Source organism: Thunnus thynnus, chromosome 3 (genome assembly GCF_963924715.1).
Source record: "Thunnus thynnus chromosome 3, fThuThy2.1, whole genome shotgun sequence".
NCBI lineage: Eukaryota > Metazoa > Chordata > Actinopteri > Scombriformes > Scombridae > Thunnus > Thunnus thynnus.
The window spans coordinates 3,285,197-3,312,117 of record NC_089519.1 but is presented as its reverse complement, the minus strand read 5'-3'; the positions used below and the strand labels follow the sequence as shown (position 1 = coordinate 3,312,117).

Below are 26,921 nucleotides of genomic sequence, written 5' to 3'. Positions count from 1 at the left end.
GTACATACTAACCTACTCCTACCATAATATCTCCCCTCTTACCCGCTGAGTATCTATCACAGCACTCTATACAGTAGTCACTAAATACAAACATTTAGCAAAGAAGGGGCAATATTTAGTTTAACACAAGTGAAACTGTAGGTTTCCTTAACAAATTAAAGTATTTGGCTCAAGGAGTGACTCCCTGCAGCTGAATGTGCAACCTCAGAAAGCCTGCAAGGTTCATATTTTACAGTACAAAGACTTTCATTGTTAATGGGAAGCTTGCAGAGACTTGGAGACCTGGTTGAAACTGTCCCTCATGGACATATTTGCAGTAGTCCATAAAAGAGGACAGCTTGTCTGAACATGAAGACTGTTTTAGGTAATCTTTGTATCACATCCCTTTTAAAGCCATTATTGGTAAGACAGAAGAGATTAGGAGATCAAATGCATTTTATATTTTGTAATTTTATTGCATTAAGGCGAATGATAAAATATAGAATAGCCTTAAAATGTTGGCATCAATACGACATGTAATTTGTTTGATAATACAACGGTACAGGATATCAAATTTGACCTAAAATATGCAAGAGTCAAGATTTCAGAGGTTAATGTGCTGACAGAAACCCCTTCTGCTGTGCAAAGCAAAGCACAAATACAGTACAGTGAGAGCTACTACAGGCCGACCCGCCACCAACAATCAATAAAGTGTAAAAACCAGTGAGAAACGATACATCAACCAAACTACAGTGTCACTCATGATGGTACAAAATTTGAATCAAATTTTTTTCCACCAACAACTTTTAACATTCAGAAGAACGAACATTTTCCAATCTTGTGTCTTTGTTTGTGTTGGCATTGTGCAATTTCGGTTGTGGTAACATGAAGGGATAAACACAGTGAGAGGAAAAGAATACAGCACAGATTATTACTGACAATAGCAAATGTAACTGCATCAAAACTCCCGGAAAAAAAAAAGACGTGAGTGTGCAAAACAAGCATAAAATGACCAGTGTTTTTCCCTAAAAATGGTTAAGTACAGCACATAAACCTCAAGCACAAATGAAACTGCTCTGGCTTGTAAAAAGGAGCAATGTTTCATCATATAATATACCAATTAAGTAGAAAAATAGACCAAGAAAATTATTTGTAAAGACTTTGTAGAAAAATATCACTCATTCACTGAGATGAATACAATTATTTGGCCAAATATAAATGAATTACATGGAAAGTAACAATAAGGCTATAAGATGTTTGTCAAGGGGAATACAAGGCTAACTCCATTCAATAGCTTGCATGGCTAATGTTTCACTATATTTGCATGTTGACTGTAGTCAAATAATATTTCTCTCTTGGTGCTCGTCCGTTCACTCGGCTGCAGGCTCAGACACCTCGGTCTGCACATCCACATCTTCATCGCTGTCCAGGGTGGAGCGATTTGTGATACGTCGCATATTGAAGGGCAAGTCCCCACGTCTTAAAAAAAAAAAAAAAAAAAAAACAGTTTAAACACAGTTAACATTTGTACATTGAAAGGCAGGTGTATGAAAACTATATGCAGTTGTGTCACAGATGGCACAAACTGGTCAAATAACCTAAACTACTCTTCTTCCATTAAGCTGCACAAAACTGTAATTATTAATGAATGTTAAGACATAATTGAATGAAAGCCCAAAATCTTAATCTTATCTCTCAACCATCCTGCACTCAAATGAAGGCCCTTTGGACATATAAATGTTAGCAGATCCTACCTGATCTTGCTCTTCAGAGAGCTGACTTCACGGTTCATAGCGTCTGCTGACTCCGTGGCATCATCCAGGTCCCTCTGCAGCTTCCTACGGTAGGCGTTGGCTCGCGTCAGCTCCTCCTCGGATTCCTCTAGCTGACGCTTCAGCTGACGCATACGGCTGTTCAACTTGTCCGCCTGCAGAGAGAAAGAGAGAGAGAGTTCACTTAGTGTGAAGAGCATCATCAGCAAGATTTAGGTCAGGACCGAACCACATAATAAGACCCTTCTCTCCTGTCTTTAGCAATATGGATATGAATCAAGTCAAAGGAGTGAAGAGGCTTACCTGGTCTTTATGTTGCTCCGTGTTGCGCCTCTCATCATCAACCTGAAGCAGCACCTCTTTCAGCTTCTTCTCTGTTCTTCTGGCCAGCCTGGAGGCCTGCTGACGCTCCCTGAAAGGAGGAGAGAAAGCAAATTGATGAGAGAAAATTCAGTACGTAATTTTGAGCCTCTGAAAGTTAAAAGTACAAGAAAAATATTCATGGTTCTTTGATGTGTTTGCTTGATTTAACCATCTGACTACAATACTAATCAATGTGTCCATTGCACTGGCACTCACTTTGACTCTATGTCGAGCTGCTCTTCCAGCTGAGCTATCTTGGCCTCCAGGGTGGTGATGGAGGATTTATACTTGGACTTGATGGTTCCCTCAAGCTCCTGCAGCTTCAGCTTCAGCTCCTTGTTCTGGCGATCCAGCTGGGAACGAGTCCCCTCCAGCCGCTGGGAGTTGCTGCGCTCTGCAGCCAGCTCTGTGGTCACCTGCTCAGTCTAATGTCACAAAACACACACACAGTAGAGAGCCATTAAAGAAAAGCATATCCTAAAAGTAGTCTTATTTTCTTCATCTTTGGAACTCGCTGAAGTGTTGTTTCTCCACTACAACAGAGTTCAGCTGACAATGACTGAAAAGTCTTTTTCTGAAGGATTTGTCCTAATAAAACCAGGTTGTTGTAAGTCTTTGTCCATTTAGCCGTGGTGGCCAGCTCTACTCTGACCAGTGTTCTTCTCTTCATTCCAAATTAGGTGTTATTACTGATGCAGAAATGTAAAACACATCCCTTCCTTTCTCCTGCTTGCAAATAAAAAATAAAATCCTCAGCTGCATGATCAACGTAGCTGAGACATCGTGCATTCTTACCTGCAGTGTGGTTCTCTTCAGGCGGTCGTTGACCATCTCGGTGTTGAGCTGCTCTTCCTCCAGCTCCTCCTCCAGCTGGGTGATGCGGGCCTCCAGCCTCCTCTTCTCATCTGCCAGCAGAGTACTGGGCAGCAAGTGAGGAAGAGGAGAAGTGACGGTTAATGTGCAAACATAGATTTCCATAAAATAACCATGCATTTTTAAAATAAGTGTGTCCTCTATACCCTGTTGTTCACTCACAGCATTATAGCCAAGTGTTAATATACAGATTCATTGTTGTAATAACAAATATGCACAACTGTGTTACTGTGAAATTTGCTGATGCATATATTACATTTGAGTGCATCTTCAGTTAATTTACTAAAATACAGGCTGAGAAGTAGCAGTGATAGTTTGGTTCATACTTCTTAGAGTTGCTGTTGGTAATCTCATCCTGGAGCTCATCTCTCTCGGTCTGAGCTTGTCTCTTGAGTCTCTCTGCGGTGGCCAGATCCTGGAGGAGGCAGAAGATAAAAAGTATATTAAGACTTCAAAAGCCTGATACTGCAGAGACAATATGAGCCAAGTTAACACTGTTCAATGTATGTAATTAGCAACAAAAAAAGCAAGTTACAGTGACATCCAAAATATATAACACAAGGAGTTAAACATCCTCTAATATTCCATGTAACATACCTCATCTATAACATCTGGTTTAGTCTATAACACTAAGAAATCGTCCAAAACAGGGACTTTATCCTCCATCCAGTCATGTTTTCCAGTTGCTTTTTCCCCAAAGTTACTGTCATACCTCCTGGATGTGCAGGGCGTCTGCCTCCATGGACTTGAGCTTCTTCTCAGTCTCCTTGGCCCCGTTGACGGCTTCGTCTCTGGACAGACGCAGCTCGTCCAGCTCCCTCATTTGCTCTTTCATAAGGGCCTGAAGTGAACATGCAGACAGCAGTTAAGACACCCATCATTGTGAGGGGATTTCTAATCAATATCTATGATCACAATGACCACTTTTGTCCCATATATAATGTAGAAAAGTTGACCAAACAATAACTTTCATTTGTTAGTTATCTAGTGTTACTCTGTAATAGCGATTGATAGGCAGCTCCAATCATTTGCATTGAATTTTTAATCAAACATGTATGAAAAAAAAGAATAGTAAAGAGTTTATGGATCACCCAGCTTTGGCTCAAGGGTGTGTGTGTGTGTGTGTGTGTGTGTAATAATATGTTACCTGCAGTTTTTTCAGCTGTTTGAGGGCCTCATCACGGCCCTTGTTGGCAGCATCGATCTGGAGTTCAAGCTCTCCCAGGTCCAGCTCCAGTTTCTTCTTGGATGAGAGGGCCTGACTGCGCTGCCTGCGTTCATCTTCCAGCTCGACCTCCATCTCACGCACCTGAAGGAGAGCAAAACAATGTGGGTGATTTGGTCAGTCACACTGTAATCAAACATTTTGCAAGCAGTCACATGTGAAAAATCAACATTTTTAATGCAAAACTGCACACAGAAGATACCTTGTAATAATTCTCTCTTGTACATTTAAGGGTTTTTCTCTCTTACCTGTTTGACCAACTGTTTCCTCCTCTCCTCTCCCTGCTCATCTCTGGCCTGCAGGTCTCTGTCAAACTGGGCCTTCATGGCCTGCATGTTGACCTCCAGACGCAGTTTGGCGTCCTCGGTGGCCTGCAGCTCATCCTCCAGCTCCTCCAGCTGAACTCTCATCTCCTCCAGCTGCTGCTCCATGGCACGCTTTGACCTCTCCAGCTCATGAACCTGTGGAGGGGGAGGTTGCATTGGTATACATGCAGAGTTTTGGAGCAATTTTGACAATATCTATGAACTACTTTTTTTTAAACTTATGCTAAAAGCAATGTTGCCGTCTGTTACTGCTTCAATAAAAACATAAAAAAATAGATCAAGTTTGAAATATTTAGCAAGAGCAATTCCTCTCTTTGCAGATCTCCATGCACTAAAACATGCCAGTGTTTTCACTTACACTCTTGCCGACATCATCCTTGGAGGAGACCAAGTCTTCCATCTCGGCCTTGAGCATCTTATTGGCCCGATCCAACTCGGCCTTCTGTTCTGTCATGGTCTCCAACTCGCGAGCCAACGTCAATGCTCGCGTCTCCTTCTCCCTGGCCTCAGCCTCGGCCTTGTCGCGCTCCTCAGCGTACTGAGTAGAAATAGTTTTCTCCTCAGCTAGCATCTAAGAAGGGAAAGGAGAGATCAAAAAGGGCAGTTAAGAGTCTAATCACATCTGTAATCTCATAAAAGTAAGTGGCTTTTTAGTGCATCTTTGCTCTGGGCGAAAAACACATTGTGGTCTTGATACCTGGTCGAACTTCTTCTGCTTCTTCTCCAGGTTGGAGACGATCTGCCTCAGGTGGTCCTGGTCCACCAAGAGGTCATCCAGCTCCTGCTGTAAACGGGTTTTGGTCTTGTCCAGTTTGTCATAGGCTGAAGTCTTCTCCTCCAGCTGCTGCTGCACGCTGTCTAACTCCCGCTGGATTCGCTTGCGGCCCTCCTCCGCCCCCTCCAGGGTGGAGACCTCCTGTTCCAGCTTCTTCTTCATCTCTGCCAGCTGAAGACATGAGAAAGGGAATCAGAAGTACAAGGATGAAGTCTGTGAAAGATGGGTGGTGAGAAGAGAGGAAGTTCTTCTCTATTGGCTGAGGAAAACTGGATGAAAGGTGATTATAGCACAACTTCAATAACTGTTGATAAGTGCATGTAAAATAAAGATTAAAAAAAACTAAGTGCACAGAAAGAGGAAGTGACAGCGTGGACTGACCTGGGCCTGCAGAGTCGTGACCTGCTTCTCTACGTTCCTCTTGCTCTCCTCCTCTTCCTCCAGCATCTCCCGCAGGTTGTTCTGCTCGTCCTCCAGCTGCCTCAGACGAGTGGAGAGGGAGAGCTTCTGACGAGTCTCTTCTTGGAGCAACTCCTGGAGTTTAGAGAACGAATGAAAACAATGTGAGAAAAATATATATTCTTTTGCTCTCTTTTCACTCCATTTATAGTTATTTTTTTTAAGCATATATCTGTTTACATTTTAGCAAATTTGCACCTTGAAATAAATCATACTGCATTCCTCTTTGCAGAGTTACTATGGATGTACAGAAACAATTGTTAATTACTTTTAATACCACAGAATGTGATGAATATCAGGCAAGATCAAGTCAGGTCTTTTGTCTATGGATTTTAAGCTGGATTATGGACATTTATCATGTCGCCAGGCTGTAAGCCAAGTTTAATTTGTCACATACACATTAAACAAGACAATGTGTGACAGAGGCTGTGGTGCTTGTCTTCATCAGTTTAAAAAAAAAAAAAAAAAAAAGTATCCCAGAGAGAATAGATACATCTTCTGATTATTTTATCAATTAATTGATTGGTCAATAAAATGTCAGAAAATAGTAATAAAATGCACCTCACAATTTTCTATAGCAAAAGCTGAAACGTTCAAAACATGTTTAAATGTTGTTTGACCGACAGTCCGCAGCCCAGATATTCAATTTACAAAGTTACAAAGTAGAGAAAAGTGAAAAATTCTCACATTGGAGAAGCTGGAAGCAGAACAAGACTTTAACGATTAATTGTTTATCAAAATTGTTGTTTATTAATACACTGTCAATTGACTGAACTGATTAATTGACAAGTTGTTTAATCTCTTTTTGAGATTATAAGCGAGTGTGTTGGACATCAAAAAGGAACAAGTAGCAATAGCAGTAATTAACATGCATCTGTGTTTGTACCTGTGCGTCCTGCAGCTGAGACTCAGTTGAAGAAAGGTCTTTGCTGGATTTGCTGTTCTTGCCCTCTGCTTCACTCAGGAGGCCGTTTACGTTTTCGAGTTCCGACTAAAACACCAGAAATATAGAAACAATGAATCACAGACACAATTTAAAAATCAGTCACTCCGTCCATCCACACAGAAATATAAAACATTCCTTCTTTTAACCACCTACTCTTCCTTTACTTCCCTCTAAGCAGTAACTCAACCCTCCAGAAACCTTCTCCGTCCATACCTGCATCTTGGTCATCTTGTCGGACAGCTCCTGCCTCTGTCGTTCACTCTCTGCGTGTTTGACCTGTAGCTCTTGGACTTGGGCTTCGGCCTTCTTCCGGCGGTGCTCGGAATCGGTCTTGCCTTGTGTGAGAGTCTTCAGCTCGATCTGCAGCTCGTTCCACTCGCTCTCCAGGGCCTGCTTGGCTTTCTCCACGGACACTTTGTTCTGCAGGAGTGACACACGTAAGAAACGTTACTGGTGCTCTTCAGATGTCTGTTAAGCATTTGCATCTCGTCTGACCACCTCATTCATTACCCTTTTGGCCTGCTCCAGCTGTTCATTGAGTTCTTCAAATGCCTGATTGTGTTTTTGTCTCATGTCGGCCATCTGCTGTTCGTGGACCTTGGCCTCTTCCTCCAGTGTCTTCTTAAGATGGGTGACCTCCGTCTCACGCTTGGTTCTTGAGAGACGGAACAATAAAATTAATTTAAAAAGAACAAGCCAAGAAAAAAAACAAAAATCTATAAATCTTTGCACGACTGTGTTGCCTTCAAAGCTCTTCATGCAAACACTTCTGTTACTGTTTGTTATAAAGATCCACACCTCTAGCAGTAAGACCACATGAGCTTGACTGTTACCTCAGCTCTTGCTGTGCCGCGGTGGAGTCCAAAGTGTCCTCCAGCTCGGTCTTCAGGGCCTCCAGCTCCTCTCCCAGGTCCCTGCGGTGCTTCTCGGCCTTGGTACGAGCCTGCTTCTCCAGCTCCAGATCCTCCTGCAGCTCAGAGATCTGGGCCTCAAGCTCCCTGATCTTCTTCTGAGCCATGTTCTTGGCTGCAGCCTCCTCCTCTATCCTGAGAGGTGAGGTAAAGAGGAAGGATGAGATCGATACACAGTTGAATGTATATCTTGGAAGTGAGAAACATTTCTGGGGAAAATGAAGCCATGTGGTCATATTTAAAGTGCAAATGATCAGTCATTACAATCCTTTTTATTGCTTTTAAAACAAACTTTGTATCCTGTAATTGAAGAACTGTGATTTCTCCACTGAAATGAAAAGTTGAAACTAAATCTCTGAAAGCAGCTCTGACCTGGCCAGTGCAGCCAGGAGTTCCTCCTCCTTCTTGGCCAGCTGAGCTCGGAGTTCAGCGATCTGAGCCTGCAGGTCTGCGATCTGGTCATTGAGCTCAGTTGAGTCTCCCTCAAGTTTACGACGGTTCTTCTCCAACTCCTGACGCAGTTTCTCCTCCTTCCTGAGACGATCTGAGCGTTAGAAGACAGAAAATTTGTTATTTGCGAAGGCAATAAAGGTAAAGGACTGTGCTGGTAATACAGATACATAAACATCTCACCAAAAGAGAAATACAAAAACACCTAAAATTAAAAAACAAAACAAAACACACAAGCAGATTTCTTAGGTCAAAAACCTGAAATAAACAATAACGTAACAATTAGACACTTGCCCTCCAAATCTGTGATCATGGCCTCGTGTTTATTCTTGAGTTTCTGCAAGCTTTTAGACTTCTCTTCCTCTTCAGCCAAGTTGGTAGTGAACTCTGAGATCCTCTCCTCCAGCAGTTTCTTCTCCTGAGGTTGAAAAACCAAGAAAAAAGTGACTTGCTGTCCCAGGTGCAACCGTTTTATTCACCCTGCTCTTTTCTTTCACACAGCTTCAATACATAATATTGGTTGGACTATGAATTAAGAGACTGCACAAGACCTTGTTGAGTTTGCCGTTCTGGTCGTCCAGCACCATGACGTCTTCCTCAATCTTCTTCAGCTTGGCGTCCATGGTGACCTTCTCCATCTGAAGCTTCTGTCTGGCTGCTTCCTCCTCGTCCAGCTGCTGCTCCAGATCCTACATGAACAATAAAGAATTTGCAGTGTTAATGCCGTCTTTAAACACCGCCTTTGATATTTGAATTTCTTCATTACATCTCACAATCTGTATTCTACAGGACTTTACTGACCGTGATGTTCTGCTGCATCTTTTTTCTCTCGGTATGCATCTGGGTGACTCGCTCTTCCTCCTCCTCCAGGCGTGACTCCAGGTCGTGGAGGATCTCCTCCAGCTCCTGCTTCCTGGTGGACAGACGGGCTCTCATCTCCTCAGCCTCGGCACACAGCTCCGTCTCTGCCTGGAGCTGCTCTTGAAGAGCCAGCTTCTCTGCATTTAGCTAGCAGAGGGGAAGTCAGAGTCAAAGTGAGACATGAAGAGCTGCTTCATTCACAAGTAAGAAGACTTGTCATAATGATTCATGTTTTTTTGAATTAATCCTACATGTGGCAGGTTTGAACGCTGTCACGATCACACAAGATTTAAAATAAAACTAATCACAGCTTATTGCATCATTTTTGAGACTCCTACCTGTTGCTGCTTGGTCTCATATTCTTTGAGCTGCGCCTCAGTCTGCAGCTGTCTTTCCTTCACCTTGATCAGCTCCTCTTCTTTGGCCACCATCTCTTCCTCCTGCCGAGTCACCTGCAGCAGAGGCTTCACCTAGAAAAAAAACAAAAATCCACCCATAGTTATTAAAACAGATGGTGATGTTTGGACTTTGTTGGGATGGATGAAATGGCGCTCTCATGAGAAAGACTGCAAACCAAAAATCTGATTTTTTCTTTCAACAGCAGCCACAGAATTAATTTGGGGTTTTCATTATTGGCAGCACAGAAATCACTGCTCATGTTTGTCCCTTATTCACAAAATCGTTTAAAATGGAATCAACATCAAGTATAATGACAAGTAAAAACAGGGTACAACTTATTAATTTATAATCGTAACCATGACACTAGCATGTTGAATCTACTGCCGTCTCTTACCTTGGTGAAAAGCCTCCACCACTGCCAGTTCCTGAGTTTCAGGTAAGCTGCACAGTTCCTCTGGATAACTTTCATGGCTGTCAGCTGCTGCTGCCTCTTAGCAAAGGCTCTAGAGTAAAAAAAAAAAAACCCAAAACAATTAGCATATTTGCCATTTTGTCAACATGAATGTCTTCTCATCATCAGATAAATTTGTTTGCAGTAGAAGATAAAGAGCTGCAGTCTGTAAAGTTGTTTCCGATATGTACAGATGGTGAAAATTTTTTTTTTTTAATGTTATGGATCCGAGTGACTTAATCCTTCATACTTGCGGGCCACATATCCTCTGCACCAGGCCTGGAAGCTGATGATCACATCAGTGATCTTCATGTCTCTCTCCTCCTCCAGGTGGGCCAGGACTCCGGCTCTGAAGAACACTTTACTTTGACCAATGCGGTACAGGTTAGAGTCCAACTCCAGGGCTTTGATCTGACATAGAGGAGAGAGTGAGACAGATAAAGTAAAGTGGAAATGAGCCATTTCTTCCTCTTTTGATAAACTAATTAAAATTGATTTATTTATTGTTCTTACCATGAGCACGCAGGCTTGCTTTCCATCCATGAAGCCCTTTGGAATTGAATTTGGAGTGAGGATTTCATACCTGAGAGACAGACAAGCAGAATTAAATGACATGACTCACATTCACACATTCAGTGTTGTGGTTTTAAATCTAATGTCTACAGTCTTTTATGTGTCTCGTCGGTTTTTCTTTTTTCATGTTTGTCCTGCTTCATATTTGATGTTTAGACCAGGACAGGGTTTATGTTTATAGGGTTGGTAAGAAATAAATATGTATCAAAGGGGGAAAGAATGAAAGAGAAAGGAAACAAATATTTTGAGGAATTGCTCTTTATGTATTTAAGTCTCTTTCAAAAAACATATTGCAAATAAGAACAGCTAGTGTGGTTTGTTACCTCTGTCTGAACTCCTGGAAGACGATGCGGTTGGGGAAACCCTGTCTGCAGATGCGAATCCCCTCAAGGACTCCGTTACACCTCAGCTGGTCCAGAACCAGGTGAGCCTCCAGTTTACCCGCCTGGAGGAGGGAGGACACACACACACACACACACACACACACACACACACACACCAATTAAAGATTTGTGCATGTTCTGTTTCTTTTTGATCATTATGCATAGCCCAATAATTTGTGATTGTGATGGATAAAACTTAATAATTCTCTATTAGTGTTTAATAAACTGTCAGGATCAAAATTCATCGGTTCTTTTATCATTCCTCTCCTCTTAGTACACATTAATAGTTCATATATCCGTTTCTGCAACAGCTGCAGTGCTGCTAAATGACGTCGATGTGTCCTTTGTTCTGTACCTTCTTCTCGTGGTTGGGGATGATGCAGCGGACAAAGTTAGGGTTGGTGTTTCTGAGCGTGGCCATCAGGTTACCCAGCTGCTCCTTGTACAGTTGGCCCACGGTGCGGAACATGCCTTTACGGGTTTTGAACGCACCGTGCATTGAGTCCGACATTCCTGCCACCTTATCCAGGCCGACGATACGGTCCACTGTGAGGACACGGAAGATGTGGAAAAAGATTTTGTCAGTGTGTTTTATGATAACATCTTAGTTCCTCACGATGAAAACATGTTTTGTATCACATCTTTTAGATAATAACTGACTGACTGACTGACTGCAGTTCTTTTGACCAAACACCAGATGGCCTCGTGTTTACAGAAATTTGGTTTCTGTTTCTTCAGAAATTTGCTCCATCGTGTGATTCTGGTTTTAGTCATTTCAGTAATGACATTTTACCAGCAACAAATGTAAGTAAGGTTCATTTAAGGTGACAAATTTAAACTATGAGTTGTGTAATGCACACTTGGCCAACAGTTATGTTGAAAATGTGATCATGCAAAAGATATTGTTGAACTGCTGCACACAAGTTAGTTGAAAACGCATGCAGCGTCCCAGTTTTGGGCCTTTGACAGGCATCAAAAGATACCTTCTTAAAATGTTGCATTTCCAATAAACAAGTGCAGCAATTCAACATTTTTGTCTCTTTTGCAACGTGACATTTTCATAATTCTTACAGCAATAAGCAGAATGAGATTTTAGATAAATTCCACTCACTGTCTCTCCACAGGTCGGCAGTAAATTTGTCTGTAGACTGGTTGAGCAAAGTGGCCACGCACTCATTCAGAGGATCCATGTTTTTCATCAGCCACTCATCTGCTTTGTAGTCCACCTGCACCAGAGTGAGAGGATTTATTTAAATACATTTACCATGAAGAACTGCAATTGTAATAGCTTTTAACTTATTTTAGGTTAATGCTTTAAGGCTCCATCTCACAGTACTCTGAAACACAGTATTTATGAAGTTTAGTTACAAATTTGTTGTATAAAACATGTAATAAAACTTTAGCCAGAAAACTATGTTGTTACATTGCAGCCAAAGTAGTGAGCTGGTGGAAAATAACATACTGTACTTGAGTATTTCCATTTAATGCTACAGTACTTCAAACTTTTACTCCACTCCATTAGAGGAAGTTTTACTTTTTACTCCATTACATTTAGATCACAGATATAGCTACTAGTTAAACTGCAGATTAAGATTGTTCCAATAAAAGCTCATAGAATAAGTCTTATAGATCAAACTACCTAACAGTACGTAAAGCAGCTCCACCTCAACCAGCTACAAAAACAAAATACTATTTTATGTTAATGCACAAATAACAGTAATCCATGATAATAATAATAATTTTAAATAAAATCATTTCCAAAGAGGTCATTCTGCATAATGAACACTGTTACATTTTAACACGTGTCAATATTTCTACGTTGTAGTTTAATTACTTTCAGGAGGATAATTACATTCTTCTGGAAGAATACGGTCTTAACTTATAAAGAAATATGGACAAAGGCCTTGAAGCCAACCGTAAATGTTCTACAAGTTTAAATTCAGATAAAAATATAACTTTAAAAGTTACAGATTCAACAATACAAACAAAGTTATTGTCAATGACCTTTCCAGCATAATGTATGATGCAGAAATCAGCATCGTCCTTCAGTTTCTTGGGTTTCTGGAACTTGGGGTTGTTTCCCTGCTCCTGGACCACCTTCTCCACAAAGGACTTGTCTGTGGCTTTGGGGAACCAGCACTCTTCATCCAGCAGTGAGAGGATACCTGGAGGACCAGCCTGTGATGAACAGTGGGGGGGGGGGGGGGGGGGGGGAGAAAAGCAAAACAAACAGCATGCATCAGTCTGCAGTTCACAGGAATCCTGACTAATTTAATCATTTCTACGCAGTTACAAGCTGCAACTTGAACTACACAGCTGTTTTCTGCAGAAAACAGACAGTGAGTTCTGCAGAACGCTTGTAAATGACTTCACTTCAAGTTAAGACAGATACAGTCAGTGTTTATGTATGAGGCTTGAAGAAAAATAGTAACTGGGTGTCATCTTACATGTTTTTCAATAAGGTCGATGCAGGGTTGCAAGTCGAGGCCGAAGTCGATGAAGTTCCACTCGATGCCCTCCCGCTGGTACTCCTCCTGCTCCAGGATGAACATGGTGTGGTTGAAGAGCTGCTGCAGCTTCTCGTTGGTGTAGTTGATACACATCTGCTCAAACGAGTTCAGCTAGAGGAGAGAATGAGAACAAAGTAATGACTATATAGTATGATATAAAATGAAAACAGCATGCACATACAGTATGTCGTGATTGACAGATTGGTAGAGGAGGAATTGCAGTTTTTTATTTCACACTGAATTCTTTTGACTTGTCAACTTTTCTCTGCGTCTCTTGGCCACAGACATTCACGTTGTTATGTGCTCAGCCAATCAGAATGAGACCTCTTAAGCCCTGTAGAGGCTCCTTGTCCACTTTTAAATCAGCTCTGAGATAATGACATACAGTAGACAGATTAGAAGATTATTTTCACTAATGATTCACTGATCACATACAACCCGCTGCCACAAGGATGGGCAGAACATCTAGAGTACTCCGACGGCGACGGAGGTACATCTAGCATCTCAGAGAGAAAACAAACTACTGTATAATGACAACGAAGTGTGTCAGCAGTCGCTTGATTCCCAGATGAAGACGATGATTTGAGACTCAACCTGGAGTCCAAATATAAACTGCTGAGAATGTACCTGTTGCGGTGAGCATGTCTTGGCTCTAACCACTGTTGGTGTCTGAGATTTCTTGGCTAAAACCTCCATTCGGTGGAAGGACAGTGAAGATCTGCGTGCTCCGCTGTTTCCAGACATTTTCAGGGCCACATGTCCCTTAATGTCAGTGAGGGACTACTGTACATCTCCAATAAGAGAAGGAGATGGACAGCAGGTCTTTTTGAAACCCTGTCCATTCATGGAGCTGCAGACTGTCCATGTGTCCCTTTAGGACTGATACTAAGTACCAGTGAGTGAGATTTGCTGTGTGAGAGTCTTCAGCCTCATTTGTATCATTCAAGTGTCTCTTATTTGAATAAAATCCAGATGCAATTTAGAACACTTTTGTTTACATTCAGTCTCTGATGGCAGCAACTGGTCTTGGTTTTCGCGGGCTACATGCAAATCAGGGTCAGCCTTATTCCAGTCCAGAGGATGGCTGTATTGTACCTGAATCTGTTTGATAACTGCCAAAAAGCATGCATGCGCAATGCATTTCGAACCAATCTCGGATGCTTTTTACGATAGACATCCGATAGCTATCTGACCTGCCCAACATGCATGACAAAGTTTAAACGGGGTCTTTACAGCACAGAGACACCATTAAAACCAGCCATGTCTTTGCCATCTCAGTGGGTTTATTTAACAGTGTGTGTGTAAATAGGGGGAGTCTATTTACAGTCAGAATGCTGACCAAAACTTTTGATGCATCACTGAGTTTGAACACTTTACCTCAAAGATCTCAAATCCAGCGATGTCTAGGATGCCAATGAAGGAGGCTCCCTGTCTCTTGGTCTTGTCCAGAGCTTTATTGATTCTCAGGACCAGCCAGCGGAACATCCTCTCGTAAGAAGCTTTGGCCAGAGCCTCGACAGCAAACTCAGCCTGCTCCTGGGTCTGGGCTTTCTGGACATAGTCTCTGCCAACCTGGGGAAAAAAAACAATCTCCCATGTCATACTGTGATACTAAAACTATTGTGACATGTCTTGTTTAATCTTGTTAATTAATTGTGGAGCAAGAAACAGAAACCAAACACCAAGTTCAAACAAAAAAGTGGTAAAAATGGTCACAATGATTGCAATGCAGACCTTGATTCTGGGAGACAGGATGGCTCGAGTGAAGTCGGTGACGTTGATGCCCAGCAGATGACACACTTTCTGGGCAGCTGGAGGTGAAACATGGAGGATGTGAAAGGTGGATGACGGATGAATTGGGAGGGTTTAAGCAAATGGATTGAGACAGTCTATACAGAGGAAATGATGATGATGATGATGATGATGATGATAGTGGTGCTGTGTAAATGTGTGTACCAGTGTCATCAGGCATAGAGGCCTGGTCAGAGTGACGCTCCTTCTTGAAGGACATGTTTCCCAACTGCAGCACGGCCGACACCACCTTCAACAGACCTGACCAACAGACAGAAGATCTCACTGTTTGCTGCCGCGAAGGAATCTCACATGAGGAACAATGTGCCACTATACCCTCTTTTTTTTAAAGCAGCCCCAGAAAACTCATTATGTAGAAGATATTTAATGCAACTCCTTAAGAATGACTTAAATAATCAAGTTGACCCATTAAGCAAAAATCACTGTTTTGCATTCAGAAATGTCACCAGAGTTGTTGAAATACTGCAATACTGTGCCAAATTTATTTAAAAAACAAAAATCAAGGTACCAATTCTCTCCTCTTCCGGGATGCTCATGATCTGAAAGGCGTCCATAGTCTCAGTGAACAAGTCCTTGTCCTGCTGGCCAGGAATCGTCACGTTTCCGTTGGACAGGAAGCGGTACTTGCTGTAATCCTCCAGACACAACTCAGCTGGATAGTGAGGAGGAAAAGAGGAAGGAGTCATTCATTGAGAACTGATATTTATAGCACCATTTCTGTGAAGTAGATGGGTGGGACTGCTCAACTCTACACGGCTTGAATGTAGATAACTTCAGCGCTAGTAACTGAACGGAGAAAAAGGGAAGCTCGGTTTTTAAATCATGGTGGCCAGGCGAGCTACTTCCCATGTACAGTATCTATACAAGGGGACATATGCAATGGTTTTTTCTACCTTGCTGACGTCTGTTCCATAGCCTTTGTTGCTAAGGTTTTCCCCATGTGTTGTTTACGTTGTCCACTCTCATATTTCGGTTTGGATTTCTCAAACATGCACAAATGTATTTGAGAAGTTGACATTTCGAGTAAAGCTCAAGAAAAAAAACAGGTGAAATCCTACTACTACTGTTTGTTCATATCGCTGCTGGAAGTCAGCTGAGACACAGCTTCTCTGAGCTAACCAATCAGAACACAGTGGGCTCATCGGGAGGTGGGGCCTTGAAGAGACAGGAACTAAAACGGCCCGTTTCAGACAGAGGCTGATCTAAGGGGCTGCAAAAGAGTTAAATAAGTTGTATTTGAACAGTAAATCATGCAAAGATATTTCAGTAGAGCATCAGAATATAAATATAGATCTGGAAATGTGCATGTTATGTCCCCTTTAAGAAATGTCTTGGCTGTCTTGAACTGTAAGTCCCACTCTGGTAATAACAAAACATTTTGCAACTTTCTATAATAAAAAGTTGTGTGCTCACAGCGCAGCTTGTCCCCTGCTCCTGTCAGCATGTAGTAGAAGACATGGAAGCTCCTCTCCTCTTTAGCTTGTCTGATGGCCCGAGACTTCTCCAGCAGATCTGGCAACATTTCAGTCAAGGACAGACAAATGCAACAGCAGCATCTTAAACGTGCAGTACAGAGGAAAGGCTGGATTACCATCCGGGCAAACTGGGCAACTGCTCCAGGACCCCAGGTTGTCTTTGTGGTAATGTGATAAATTTCAAATTTGTTTGGCAATATGCACCACAATGCCCTAAGATGTCTCATGCATTTACTTATCCAGTTATCTTTGTCAAAATGTGTTTCAATCTTTTTTCATATTTTAGTGGTCATTTGTTTCCACGGTGCAGATCCTTCAGCAACTCTCATCGTAAAATGACACAGGGCAAGGGAGTATTACGTTGTACAAATACTGGTTGGTTTCTGTCACTCACACCAGGGCAAACTGGGCTGGGGCAACATGTTTGTGTGTTTGGGGCAGAGCCTGACGCCACCTAACAGGTTAATCCAGCCTGGTGCAAAAAGAACAGAGAAAGCAAGAAGCACGTTTTTAAAAAGGATGCAAGTTTCAATGTTGGCTCCAACGATGTATCCATTGACGTCAAAGTTGATCCTGATAAATTTTCCCTACAAGAGAAAACAAATCATAATTTTTGATATGCAGCATTAAAACTTAAAAATCATGTTTTAAGGTTTAATTTAATACAAGCTATTCTTACGAATCTTGAAGAGTTGTCATTCTTGACGGTCTTAGCGTTGCCAAAGGCCTCCAGGATGGGGTTCGCTTGCAGAAGCTGTTTCTCCAGTTCCCCCTGACAGAGAGGAGACGGTATCAGAGCAAACCGTAGACTTCATGACTCTGAGCTGGACATTTGTCAAACAAGCACAACTTGAAATCATGCATTTTCTTGAAGCGCTGCAGCCCTTTCATTGGCAAATGCAAATGCAAGCTCTGTGCAATTACTCATTCAACTTGTTAAAAACTCATTCAGGCTGCATATTGAAAAGAGTTACCTCAAGGGATGTTATCATTGCTCAAATGCCCAATCAACCACAAACACACACGCATGCATGCATGCAAATACACAGTCCTGCACATTCCGACACACATTGCCGCAGCACAGCAAGCCCACTCAAGCACAAAACCCCTGTAAGACCATCCCTGTCCATGCAGGCACAAACAGGAGAACACAAGCAGCACACAGCTTGGCCAAGATCCCCCAAAAGGAAATGCAGGAGTACACTGTACCACCCCAAAATGTCTACATAACAATAACTGAATCCAGATTGATGGATTGAAGAAAAAAAATAGCTGATGGGTGGAGTGAGAGACAATACTTTTACCTAATAAAGCTTTAAAATAGGCACAAACAGTAAGATGTATTTCAGCTTAACTGCTCTTCCAGGCATGGACAACTTGGTTTTGGATTTTTAAAGAAAGTATTTAACTCATATCTAAAACATATGAGGGTAAACCTTCTTACTGTTTCATATTTTTTGCTTAGAAATTTTAAATGTTTTTCTTGGTTTTAAGAGCAAAGTTTGACATTTTGGGTATATTTGCTTTCTTGCAATTAAATGAGAAGATAGATAACACTCTCATGAGGGAGGGGGAGGGATTATGTGCCAGACTATGTCATTCACTTTGGTTTTTTTTGTACAGATTAAACACATAAAATATAATGTGTTAATTAGTGAGCTTTAGAGGTGCTGCTTGAGCCAGGCAAACCACTCCCCCCCTGTTTTTAGTCTTTATGCTAAGCTAACCAGCTGTAGCTTCATATTTAAAACAGAGAGAGTGGCATCAATCTTCTAATCTAACTCACAGAAAGAAAGCAAATAAGCGTATTTCCCAAAATGTGAAACTATTCTTGTAAAGCCAAAGTCTAAATCCAAGTATTTTAATGCATTCCCTTCAAAACCCAGACAAAGACAACAAAACATTTCCTGTTAGTAGAGTAGCTCGTGCATAAAAACAGTTAGACACCATGTTTATGGAGTCAGAACGATTAACTCACATGTGACAAAACCGCACTGCCCTAGAGAGGGGGGTGAGAAAAAAAAAAAAAAAAAGAAGAGAGAATTCAACATGTTTGACGCCAACTTCACACAAATTATGTAATTCAGAGGAAACCTGGTGTCACCTGATGGATCATGAAGAAATTTCAACATTTCAACATTCAACATTGTGAAATAGCCTACATACAAGAACAGTACAAATATTCTCACACACAGACACACACACACACATCTGCGTTCTGCTTCACTTTGAGTCAGCAGAGAGGTGAGGCAGGCACGTCAAGGCCTGAAAGAGGAATGCGCAGTAGTCGCCACACGGCTCGTTCAGGTAGACTACCTTATAGAGATGTACTCACATGGAAATCTACCAAAAAAGGGGAAGAACAGGGAGGCAGGAAAGAGAACATCGGAAGAGAGGAAAGACACAAAAAGGAGGGGGTTTGGGGGGGAGGTGTCCATCGTAGTCTCTACAAATGTTCGGACAACGGTGAGGAGCGAATCAGAAAGGAAGAGGAGACTGAAGAAGACAAACAAGTACTGACCTGATCTTTCTTGGACTTGAAAGATGAGGCAACATGAGCAAGATACTGAATGACTTTCTTAGTATTTTCTGTTTTCCCTGCTCCGGACTCCCCACTGTAAAGACACAATATATACATATAGAACATTTAGAAACATTATGTATCAATCAGGAAAAGCTGTCAATACTTTACACAACAATAAATACAAAGTTTCTGATAAATACAACTCAAGTATGACCTCTCTTGTGCAAAAAAAAAAAAAAAAAAAAAAAAAAACAGGAAGCCTGTAGCTTCACTGCACAATCAAATTTGAACTGAAACTGTTTGAATCTGGGAGAAAAATAATGACTGATAACTAAAAGAAACAACTAAACCAGTTGACAGGGAAAGTACTGACAGACAAGAGACTTACGTGCAAAGGATGGACTGGTCCTCACGATCTGGTCGAGGATGAGAAAGAAGTGAAATCCCGATCAGGAAACAGTTGACAAAACAGAAAAACACAAGCAGTTGAAGTCTTCTATTGCGTGTGATTGTTTATCTCAGGAGTTTGCAGGAAGTATGAGTTTAAACCATGTAGGACTGAAACAATTACAACACAACAGTTCCACTTATAAAACTTCTAATTTCACATTTGTAATTTCATCATTTCATTGTAAATTATACAGTGATTGAAAGACAGAAAATTACTACTTTAATAATCAATAATTAGTTTAGTTATCTATCAAGCAAAAACAGAAAAATATTTACAGGATTCAGCTACTTTTTTTGCTTGAAATGATTCTTAATTGAATATCTTTGGTATCTGAACTGGATCTGACAAACATCTTGGAGTACACACACTTGGTACACACATGTACTTTACCTAATACATTTTGTTTGTCTGTATAAAAATATAATTACAGTACCCTGCATCATGCTCCTGTACGCTGTGTCTGTGATGGCGTAGATGTGAGGGGGCATCTCGTGCCTCTTCTTGCCCTTGTACATGTTCACTATGTCCTCAGTGTAGATGGGCAGGTACTTGTACGGGTTGACCACCACACAGAAGAGACCCGAGTACGTCTGGGGGAAGACAGAAGATAGTTTAATGCACAGAATAAAAAAAATCAATCATCTGTAACATCATTCACGTTTATGGCTCACATAGATGAGTCCAGAGTAGTATCTCTCCTTGAGGTTGTGCAGCACAGAGGCTTCGTTCAGGCAGGTGAGCTCCGCCATGTCCTCCACCTTACTGAACTTGGGTGGATTCATCTTCTGGATGTCATCCTTGTTTACCTTCACCTGAAGTTCACAGAGACCAGAAAGTTGTCAAGACTTGGATGGCAAACACATATTTGGTTAAAATTCAGTTTATTTCATTTGCCGAACGTATTTTTAGCAAAGTGCAGTGGCATCAATCAGATGGTTGGTTGGCTGGTCAGGATCACACAGCTGATGTTCATTTCATTTCATCGTACTGAAATTTGTCAGTTTCACCTTCTTGCCCGAGTCCGTCAGCTCCACCAAACACTCCTCTCCTTGCTCCTCCTTGACGGAGCCGGACTCGAAGCCCATCTTCTCGGAGGGAACCCACACCAGCTTCTTGGTGGCCCAGTCGGCCTGCGCCAGGGGGTTGTTGGTCCCGCTGCGGTCCCCATACAGGAACTTGTCTGCGTCCGTCATGTTAGCTTTAAGACAGAGAAAATGGACATTTTAAACTGATCAGTTTAAAAAAAACAAAACATTCTGACTTGGCTGAACTTTCAGAGAGTTGACAGAGTTTGTAAGAGCAACAAAAAAATATAAAACTGGCATTTTGCTTCAGACCTGAAGGGCTCCTTGTACAATCTTCCTTTACAGGTTGTTAAATCCTATATCATTCTGCTGTATCTGGTTGCCAAACTGTTGGTGTGGCCTCAGAGTCTTGATATAAAACTACCTTAAAAAAAAATAAAGGGCGGGGAATTCCACGTATTTTTACACGTATAGATAAGCTTGGTTGTCATGAGAAGTGCTACTCAGCCAGCTCAACTCATTTCTTGTTTTCTGTGGTTCTGCAGCGAGTTCCCCACCACTGAGAAAACACTTCAGACTTAAAATGTGAGTCATCATGACTTCTGGTTTTGTACATTTCACCCGTGTACAAAGGCGTTTTGTTCTTGGAAAGGCATCATGATACAGGTAAAATCAAAATATTTAAAATCATCATTACTGTCTATTATGATGTGCAATTCAGATTAAAATGCTCTAAAAACAAAGACGTCACTGTGGCCTTTAAGTTTAAGATGCTGACAATGTAATTCAGGAGTTGAAGGGGAACTTTGTTGTAGTCAAACCTCTTGTCTCTTCCCTTATCTGCTGTCATCTCTACTCTGTTGTAATCAAACAAACCCAAAAAACGCCCCAAATATTGAAAAAAAAAAATTAGAAAAGTGCGTAGCTCTAAAATAATTCTGCTCACTACTAGTTTAGACAACTGTGTCTGCATTATATTGAGAATATTTCATTTCTTTTACGTACACAAGCGGATCCGAAAATTACCTTTCAATATTACTCAAACAGGAGGGTTTTCCTTTGTGTGTCAGTGAGACTTGACTACAACAGCTTTTGTTGTTACTGCTTGACATGCAACCTAAACGGTCACTCATCACATGTGATAATAGGTCTTTGTGTTGAGTTTGCATAATGACTTTTAGCTCAAAGTGACACAAAAACACGGATGTGAGCGCTCAGATGAGCTCGCTGACAAACAACACGCGATGAAGTTTACTGCACCGTCAGAAGGTAACAGGAGGTAAAGCACAGGTTCGGGCCCATAACCTCCACAACAGCTGTCATTTTCATTCAGTTTCACTGTATTATTATGAGCATGCAACCTATAACCTGTGACCTATAAACCTACTAAAGCTCTTCAAAACAGACAAATGTAGAGAAAGAGTGTGTTGAGCTGCTTACAGGTCATTTAAAAAATAAAAAATCCCAAATACATCAAACATCTAATTTCAATCCTCGCCAGTGTATTTATGACCTGAGGCACATTGTAGTCAGACAAAACAATTAGTAACCTCAACTCTACAGTGCAGCTGCATCTCTGCGTCATGTTTCTTCTACCTGTCCATCTATAATTCCCTGTCTGGACTAAATTCCTTCCTCACCAGCTCATTACACAGAATTCCACAAATTCCCAACTCCCTCTCTCCCACTCGTCTTCACTGCTCATTATCCCAAACCCTCTCGTCAGATTCTTGATTTCCGCCAGCGGTAACAAATGTTCAGCTATTACATTATCACTGTGCTGCAGGCTCTGTGCACCGCCTGCAGTCGCGTGTTATGTAAAGTACTGATAGAGGTCGGTGGCGGGATGCTTTGCAATCAGAGAGGCAGGAAGGAATGTCGGGAGCAAGTCTGGGCAAAGAGAGAAATGTCATTATTCCCCGACCGCACCCTGCATCCATCCCCTCAAGTCTGCTTTCACCAAAAGCATCTGCAGAGTTTGAAACAACTTATTGTTTATAGAAGAAGCCCCCATGACATGTATAATTTCATCTTTTAAGAGGCTCCTGACAAACTACATTTCACCATCTATTAAGTCACATATAAAAACAATGAACACAGAAAGATACAATGAAAAAACAACAATAAAAAGTCATTATCATGAAATTCATTCATGAATTTGAAAGTAAAGATTAGAAGTAAGAGCAACTTGATTTGGTTATAGATCTAATGTGTGACAATAAACGTATCTAATACAAGAGCCTTTAAACAGAAACTGGTTTCTGTTGAGACCAAGGCAGTGGTTCCCAACACCCTCCACAGGTTGCCAGCTGGCTGAATAAAATAATGAAGGTTGTGTAGCAGAAATGTGTTTTTGTTTATTCTTTCTTATCTTATTAATCATCTCATGACCACTCAGATTTATCAGATAAAGACCACTAGACAGAAAGACAAAGATGATCAGAGTGTGTTAGTAGATACACTGAAGTATACGGCTGTAAAAACTGCTTCAAATTACCTGCATATTTAAAATGGAGGCATTTCAAATGACAATTAAACACCTCATACATATAAAAGTATTAAGTATGTGATGGACTTTTTTGAATTATATGTTGTAAATAATATTCAAAACATAAAAAAATGGTTGGATGTTTTTTCTAGACATTAAGGATAAAATATTTGAATCTCTAAAGGATGCTCAGACCTTTGGTTTGCTTTTTAGGACAAGAATATTATCAGCTGGTAGTAATTCATAGACAACCAAGAGAAGATATAATATTCTCAACAACAGGAGTTATCATATAGAGTAGAAGTAGGGCAGCTGCCTCCTCTCAGGTGTAGGATGAATGATGAAAAAACAGCAGAGTGTGTGTGTGTGTGTGTGTGTGTGTGTGTGTGTGTGTGTGTGTGTGTGTGCGGAGAGAGATAAAGACAAGAGGAGTGTGTGTTTATAGGAGTGAGGGATAAGGGGATCAGTGCACAAGGTGTCATCTGTGTCTCTCTTAAGTTCATTATGTGCTCAGACTCTTGAAGATCTGTGGGGGGGTTAGAGGGACATGGGGGGGGCCAAACTAGGTGACATGTCTACTGGTTCATCATCAAGCACTAAATGCAAAACTCCTGCAAAGTGTGTGAAACTGCAGCATTCCCAGCAGTCAGAGAAGCCTGAGAGCCTCATGTCTTTACGTTGAATAAATGAATGCCTTAATCATCGTTAATTAATCAGACTAAAGCCTCATTAAACACGAGATCTACACAGAAAACTTGTGACATTCAAATGTATGTGGCTTCACGGTCTAAGCCATCCATGGGCTAACTTCCTCAGGAAGTTGCACAAACTGGGCCTATGCACATTTTGACACTTTGTGGTTCAAAATGACAAACTGAACTAGTTCAACCTGCACATCCACCCTCTACTATCAAATCTATTCAAATCACTTTAATCCAGTAATTACACAAGGTGTGGACAGCAGAATATCCAACACACGCCTGATCAAAAATCACATCTTGCGACTCCGCTGCTGAACCAGGATGAAGAGTAAAGTCAATGTCTGACAAGGATTTTAACAAACATGTAAAGACTAGTTTAACCCCATCTGCACTCACTCACCTTGTTAATCTTACAGCTTTTGGAATTAATTATCACTGCAGAGGCCTTCCTATTGTCTGCACTGACAACCTGCTTAATCTGCTTCTCTTGTGCTCTTTGCTCTCTTCATGCACGTTTTCAACAGCATCTCCAGTCTCCTGCTCACTCCTGTTCTTGGCTGCCAGTCAATCCCTGCTTTATCCAAGCTTCCATGGCTCTTACCTAACGCGGGGAGCACATGTCCCTGCAGCGACGAGCCCTGCCATCTGCAGCCTGGCTGCTGATACAGGGCTGGTGGGGTGAGGGAGGGACTGATAAGAGACAGACCATGTTGGTGCAAACATCAGGGATTAGTCAAAGTATGAGGACAGCGATAGAGAGTCCAGGTTTTGAGAGGGAGCAAGATGAGCTCTGTTTGCTTAAAAGGTGTGAAAAATATCAAGATTTCAGTAATAATAAGATGTTTGCATTTTACTTTAAGTATAAAAAAAAGGTGATGGGAGGGCAGAGAAGGCAGTGTTGCAGAACCAGATGACTTTGTGGCTCCAGATGTGGCGGTGGTGTTGAATTTCCGGGGCTGAACCCAAAAGAGGAAGATCAGAAAAAGACTACTTGTGCAAATCATGACTAGCAATATGTGCCAGATGAAACCGTCTCTAACAGATCATGTTAAAAATGAATTACTCATCATGACCTGAGCCAAATCCGCTTTTGCACGCTGCGTGTTGATATTGTATCCTGAGGGTAGATCACAGCAGCAGGGCGTGTGCAGTTTGTTTTATTAAAAGACAAAAAAACAAAACTCATCTCATGCAAACCACCTGACAATCAACCAGACAAAGTGCACTGCAGGATCCAAACTAAGTAATTAGAACAGACATGAGCTGAAGTCTAAACAGTGAATACCTGAGATGAAGGCATGAATTTTCATACCTCAGGCAGGACTGTTTGTCCTGTCACACTGTTAGTGTCACTCTGCACATTATTATTTCCTCATAAATAAAGGAAACGTGTCCTAAACTATAAAGTAAACCTTACTTCATATCTATCTTTTAAACAGGACAGAGTTCATCTTCATTACAGGTCATTTCCCTTCTGAAAGTATCATTATGAAAGTATAATTGAGTTTTACTGGTGGTTGTTTGTCTTGTGAGCATCATAAGGAAGCAGGTAGCTTTAGCTGTGAGTCAGTATCACAACTGTCAGCACAAGTCCTACTGAGTGTTTTAAATCAGCTTAACTTTATGTTCAGAGACAATATGGTGATAATTGAGCATGCGCGGGTTTAAAGGGCTCATCTGTGTGGCTTGAGGAGCACACCTGGTTGGATGCGCCACATTAACCACCTTGAGCAACAACAAATGTACTTCTGCTTGTCTTTCTTCAACTAAAATCGAGTTTTTCCTTTCTTCACTACACTCATCACACAGAAAACAGTCCACCCGCTGTCTCCACCTGCTAAAAACAAACAGTAAACACACCTGGTTTTCAGCTGCAGGCACTGTAGGTGAGCTCGGTTCGTCTTGTTGTGTCCGTGTTTGCAGCAGCAGCAGCAGCGCAGTTCTCCTGCTTCTTCACAAAACAAGAGGCTGCTCAGGAAAAAAGCTTCTTCTGTGTCTCTGCTGTGTCACTGCTCTGTCATGCGGTCCAGCTGCTCAGGCGTGGCTCGGTGAGGATGGACTCTTCTGCACCGATGATCCGCCCAGTTTTATTTTTTGCAGGTAAGTTAAAGCCCCGCCCCTCCGTGTGCTGCGTTCACGTCCTCCACGTAAAATCCTGTATTTGTTCCAGCAAGCGTCTCTGAGAGCAGTGGCTTTATTGTTTTTTTTAATAGCTCTTGAGTTATTATAAAAATCAAATGGCACAAAGAAGAGTAGAATAATGTACGCATTGCTAATTTTTAACTTTTCAAAATACAATATAGATATCAACCAGAGAAACGTCTTACATCTGTGTTAGATGGTGCATGTGAAGGCAGCATGTAAGCAGTGAATCAGTGGGCGTGTACGTGACTAATAAAGCTGACTTCATTGGTCAGATTGACTGTCAATAATAATACATGAGAAGAAAATCCTTTCTGTGTTTGAAATATATTCAGAATTAAAGCTGAACTCATCCATTAGTCAACTGACATTTTTTAAAAAACGTGTTTATTTAACAGGGACCATACAGATAAACATGGTTACACACAGATAAGCAACATAACAGATGTCATGTAGACAGGACGCCCAGCTGAAGCTAATTTGCACCTCCCCTCCCTGATCAAGCTTTTAAAACAATCAAAGAAATGAATCAATAATAGAATCAGGATCAGGATAGAAACAGATAAAACAGAAATGTCTGTGTATGTACTGTATGTATTGTATATAACTGTGTATATATTCATCTATAGGTGTGATATTTTGTGTGTATGATTGTAAGTGTGTATACAATATAATATAATCAATATAATCAATGAATCGTTTAAGTCATTTATGAAGCAAATGTGACAAACCCTCTCTGTTTCAAGCCTATTAAATGTGAGATTTTAATGCTTTTCTCTGTTTTATATCATTTTAAATAAAATATTTTGGTGTTTTTGATTGGACAGAAAAAGCATTATGAAGATGTCATCTTGGACCCTGAGAATGAAACTGAGGCATTTCTCAGTATTTTCTCACATTTTATAGACTAAACAATCAGGTAAATCAATGTGTGACGAAAATACTTTTACTTTTTTTTTTTAAACCTAATAAAAACCTACATAAGCCACTTCTCTCGACTCTAAGATTTACATACAAGATATAAGTGTGTGTGTGTGTGTCTGTGTG

The 26,921-nt window shown here is 41.2% G+C and overlaps 1 protein-coding gene across 3 annotated transcripts; it reads right to left on the bottom strand.

Annotated features, from left to right (window-relative positions):
* Positions 1-430: 430 nt before the first annotated feature.
* myh9a (myosin, heavy chain 9a, non-muscle) lies at positions 431-25,809 on the bottom strand. 3 transcript variants are annotated; one of them, XM_067580917.1, is made up of 43 exons: positions 25,593-25,809; positions 20,526-20,716; positions 20,190-20,330; positions 19,952-20,108; positions 19,456-19,483; positions 19,065-19,158; positions 18,522-18,542; positions 17,223-17,315; positions 17,067-17,130; positions 16,482-16,580; positions 15,577-15,720; positions 15,213-15,308; positions 14,991-15,067; positions 14,634-14,828; positions 13,194-13,367; positions 12,751-12,924; positions 11,858-11,972; positions 11,102-11,292; positions 10,687-10,808; positions 10,304-10,373; positions 10,041-10,201; positions 9,734-9,842; positions 9,279-9,410; positions 8,881-9,087; positions 8,631-8,768; positions 8,374-8,497; positions 8,002-8,173; positions 7,552-7,764; positions 7,229-7,373; positions 6,932-7,138; positions 6,659-6,763; positions 5,695-5,847; positions 5,236-5,484; positions 4,897-5,109; positions 4,461-4,673; positions 4,135-4,296; positions 3,700-3,828; positions 3,314-3,402; positions 2,910-3,033; positions 2,331-2,539; positions 2,055-2,163; positions 1,734-1,906; positions 431-1,458 (listed from the first exon to the last, which is right to left on the bottom strand). In XM_067580917.1, the coding sequence occupies exons 2-43, from the start codon at positions 20,709-20,711 to the stop codon at positions 1,350-1,352; spliced, it is 5,886 nt and encodes a 1,961-aa protein (XP_067437018.1). In that variant the 5' UTR covers positions 20,712-20,716; positions 25,593-25,809; the 3' UTR covers positions 431-1,349. The 3 variants fall into 3 exon arrangements, with proteins under 3 accessions (XP_067437018.1, XP_067437029.1, XP_067437036.1); XM_067580928.1 differs by lacking the exon at positions 25,593-25,809 and adding an exon at positions 20,856-20,875; XM_067580935.1 differs by lacking the exon at positions 18,522-18,542.
* Between the last annotated feature and the right edge of the window lie 1,112 nt (positions 25,810-26,921).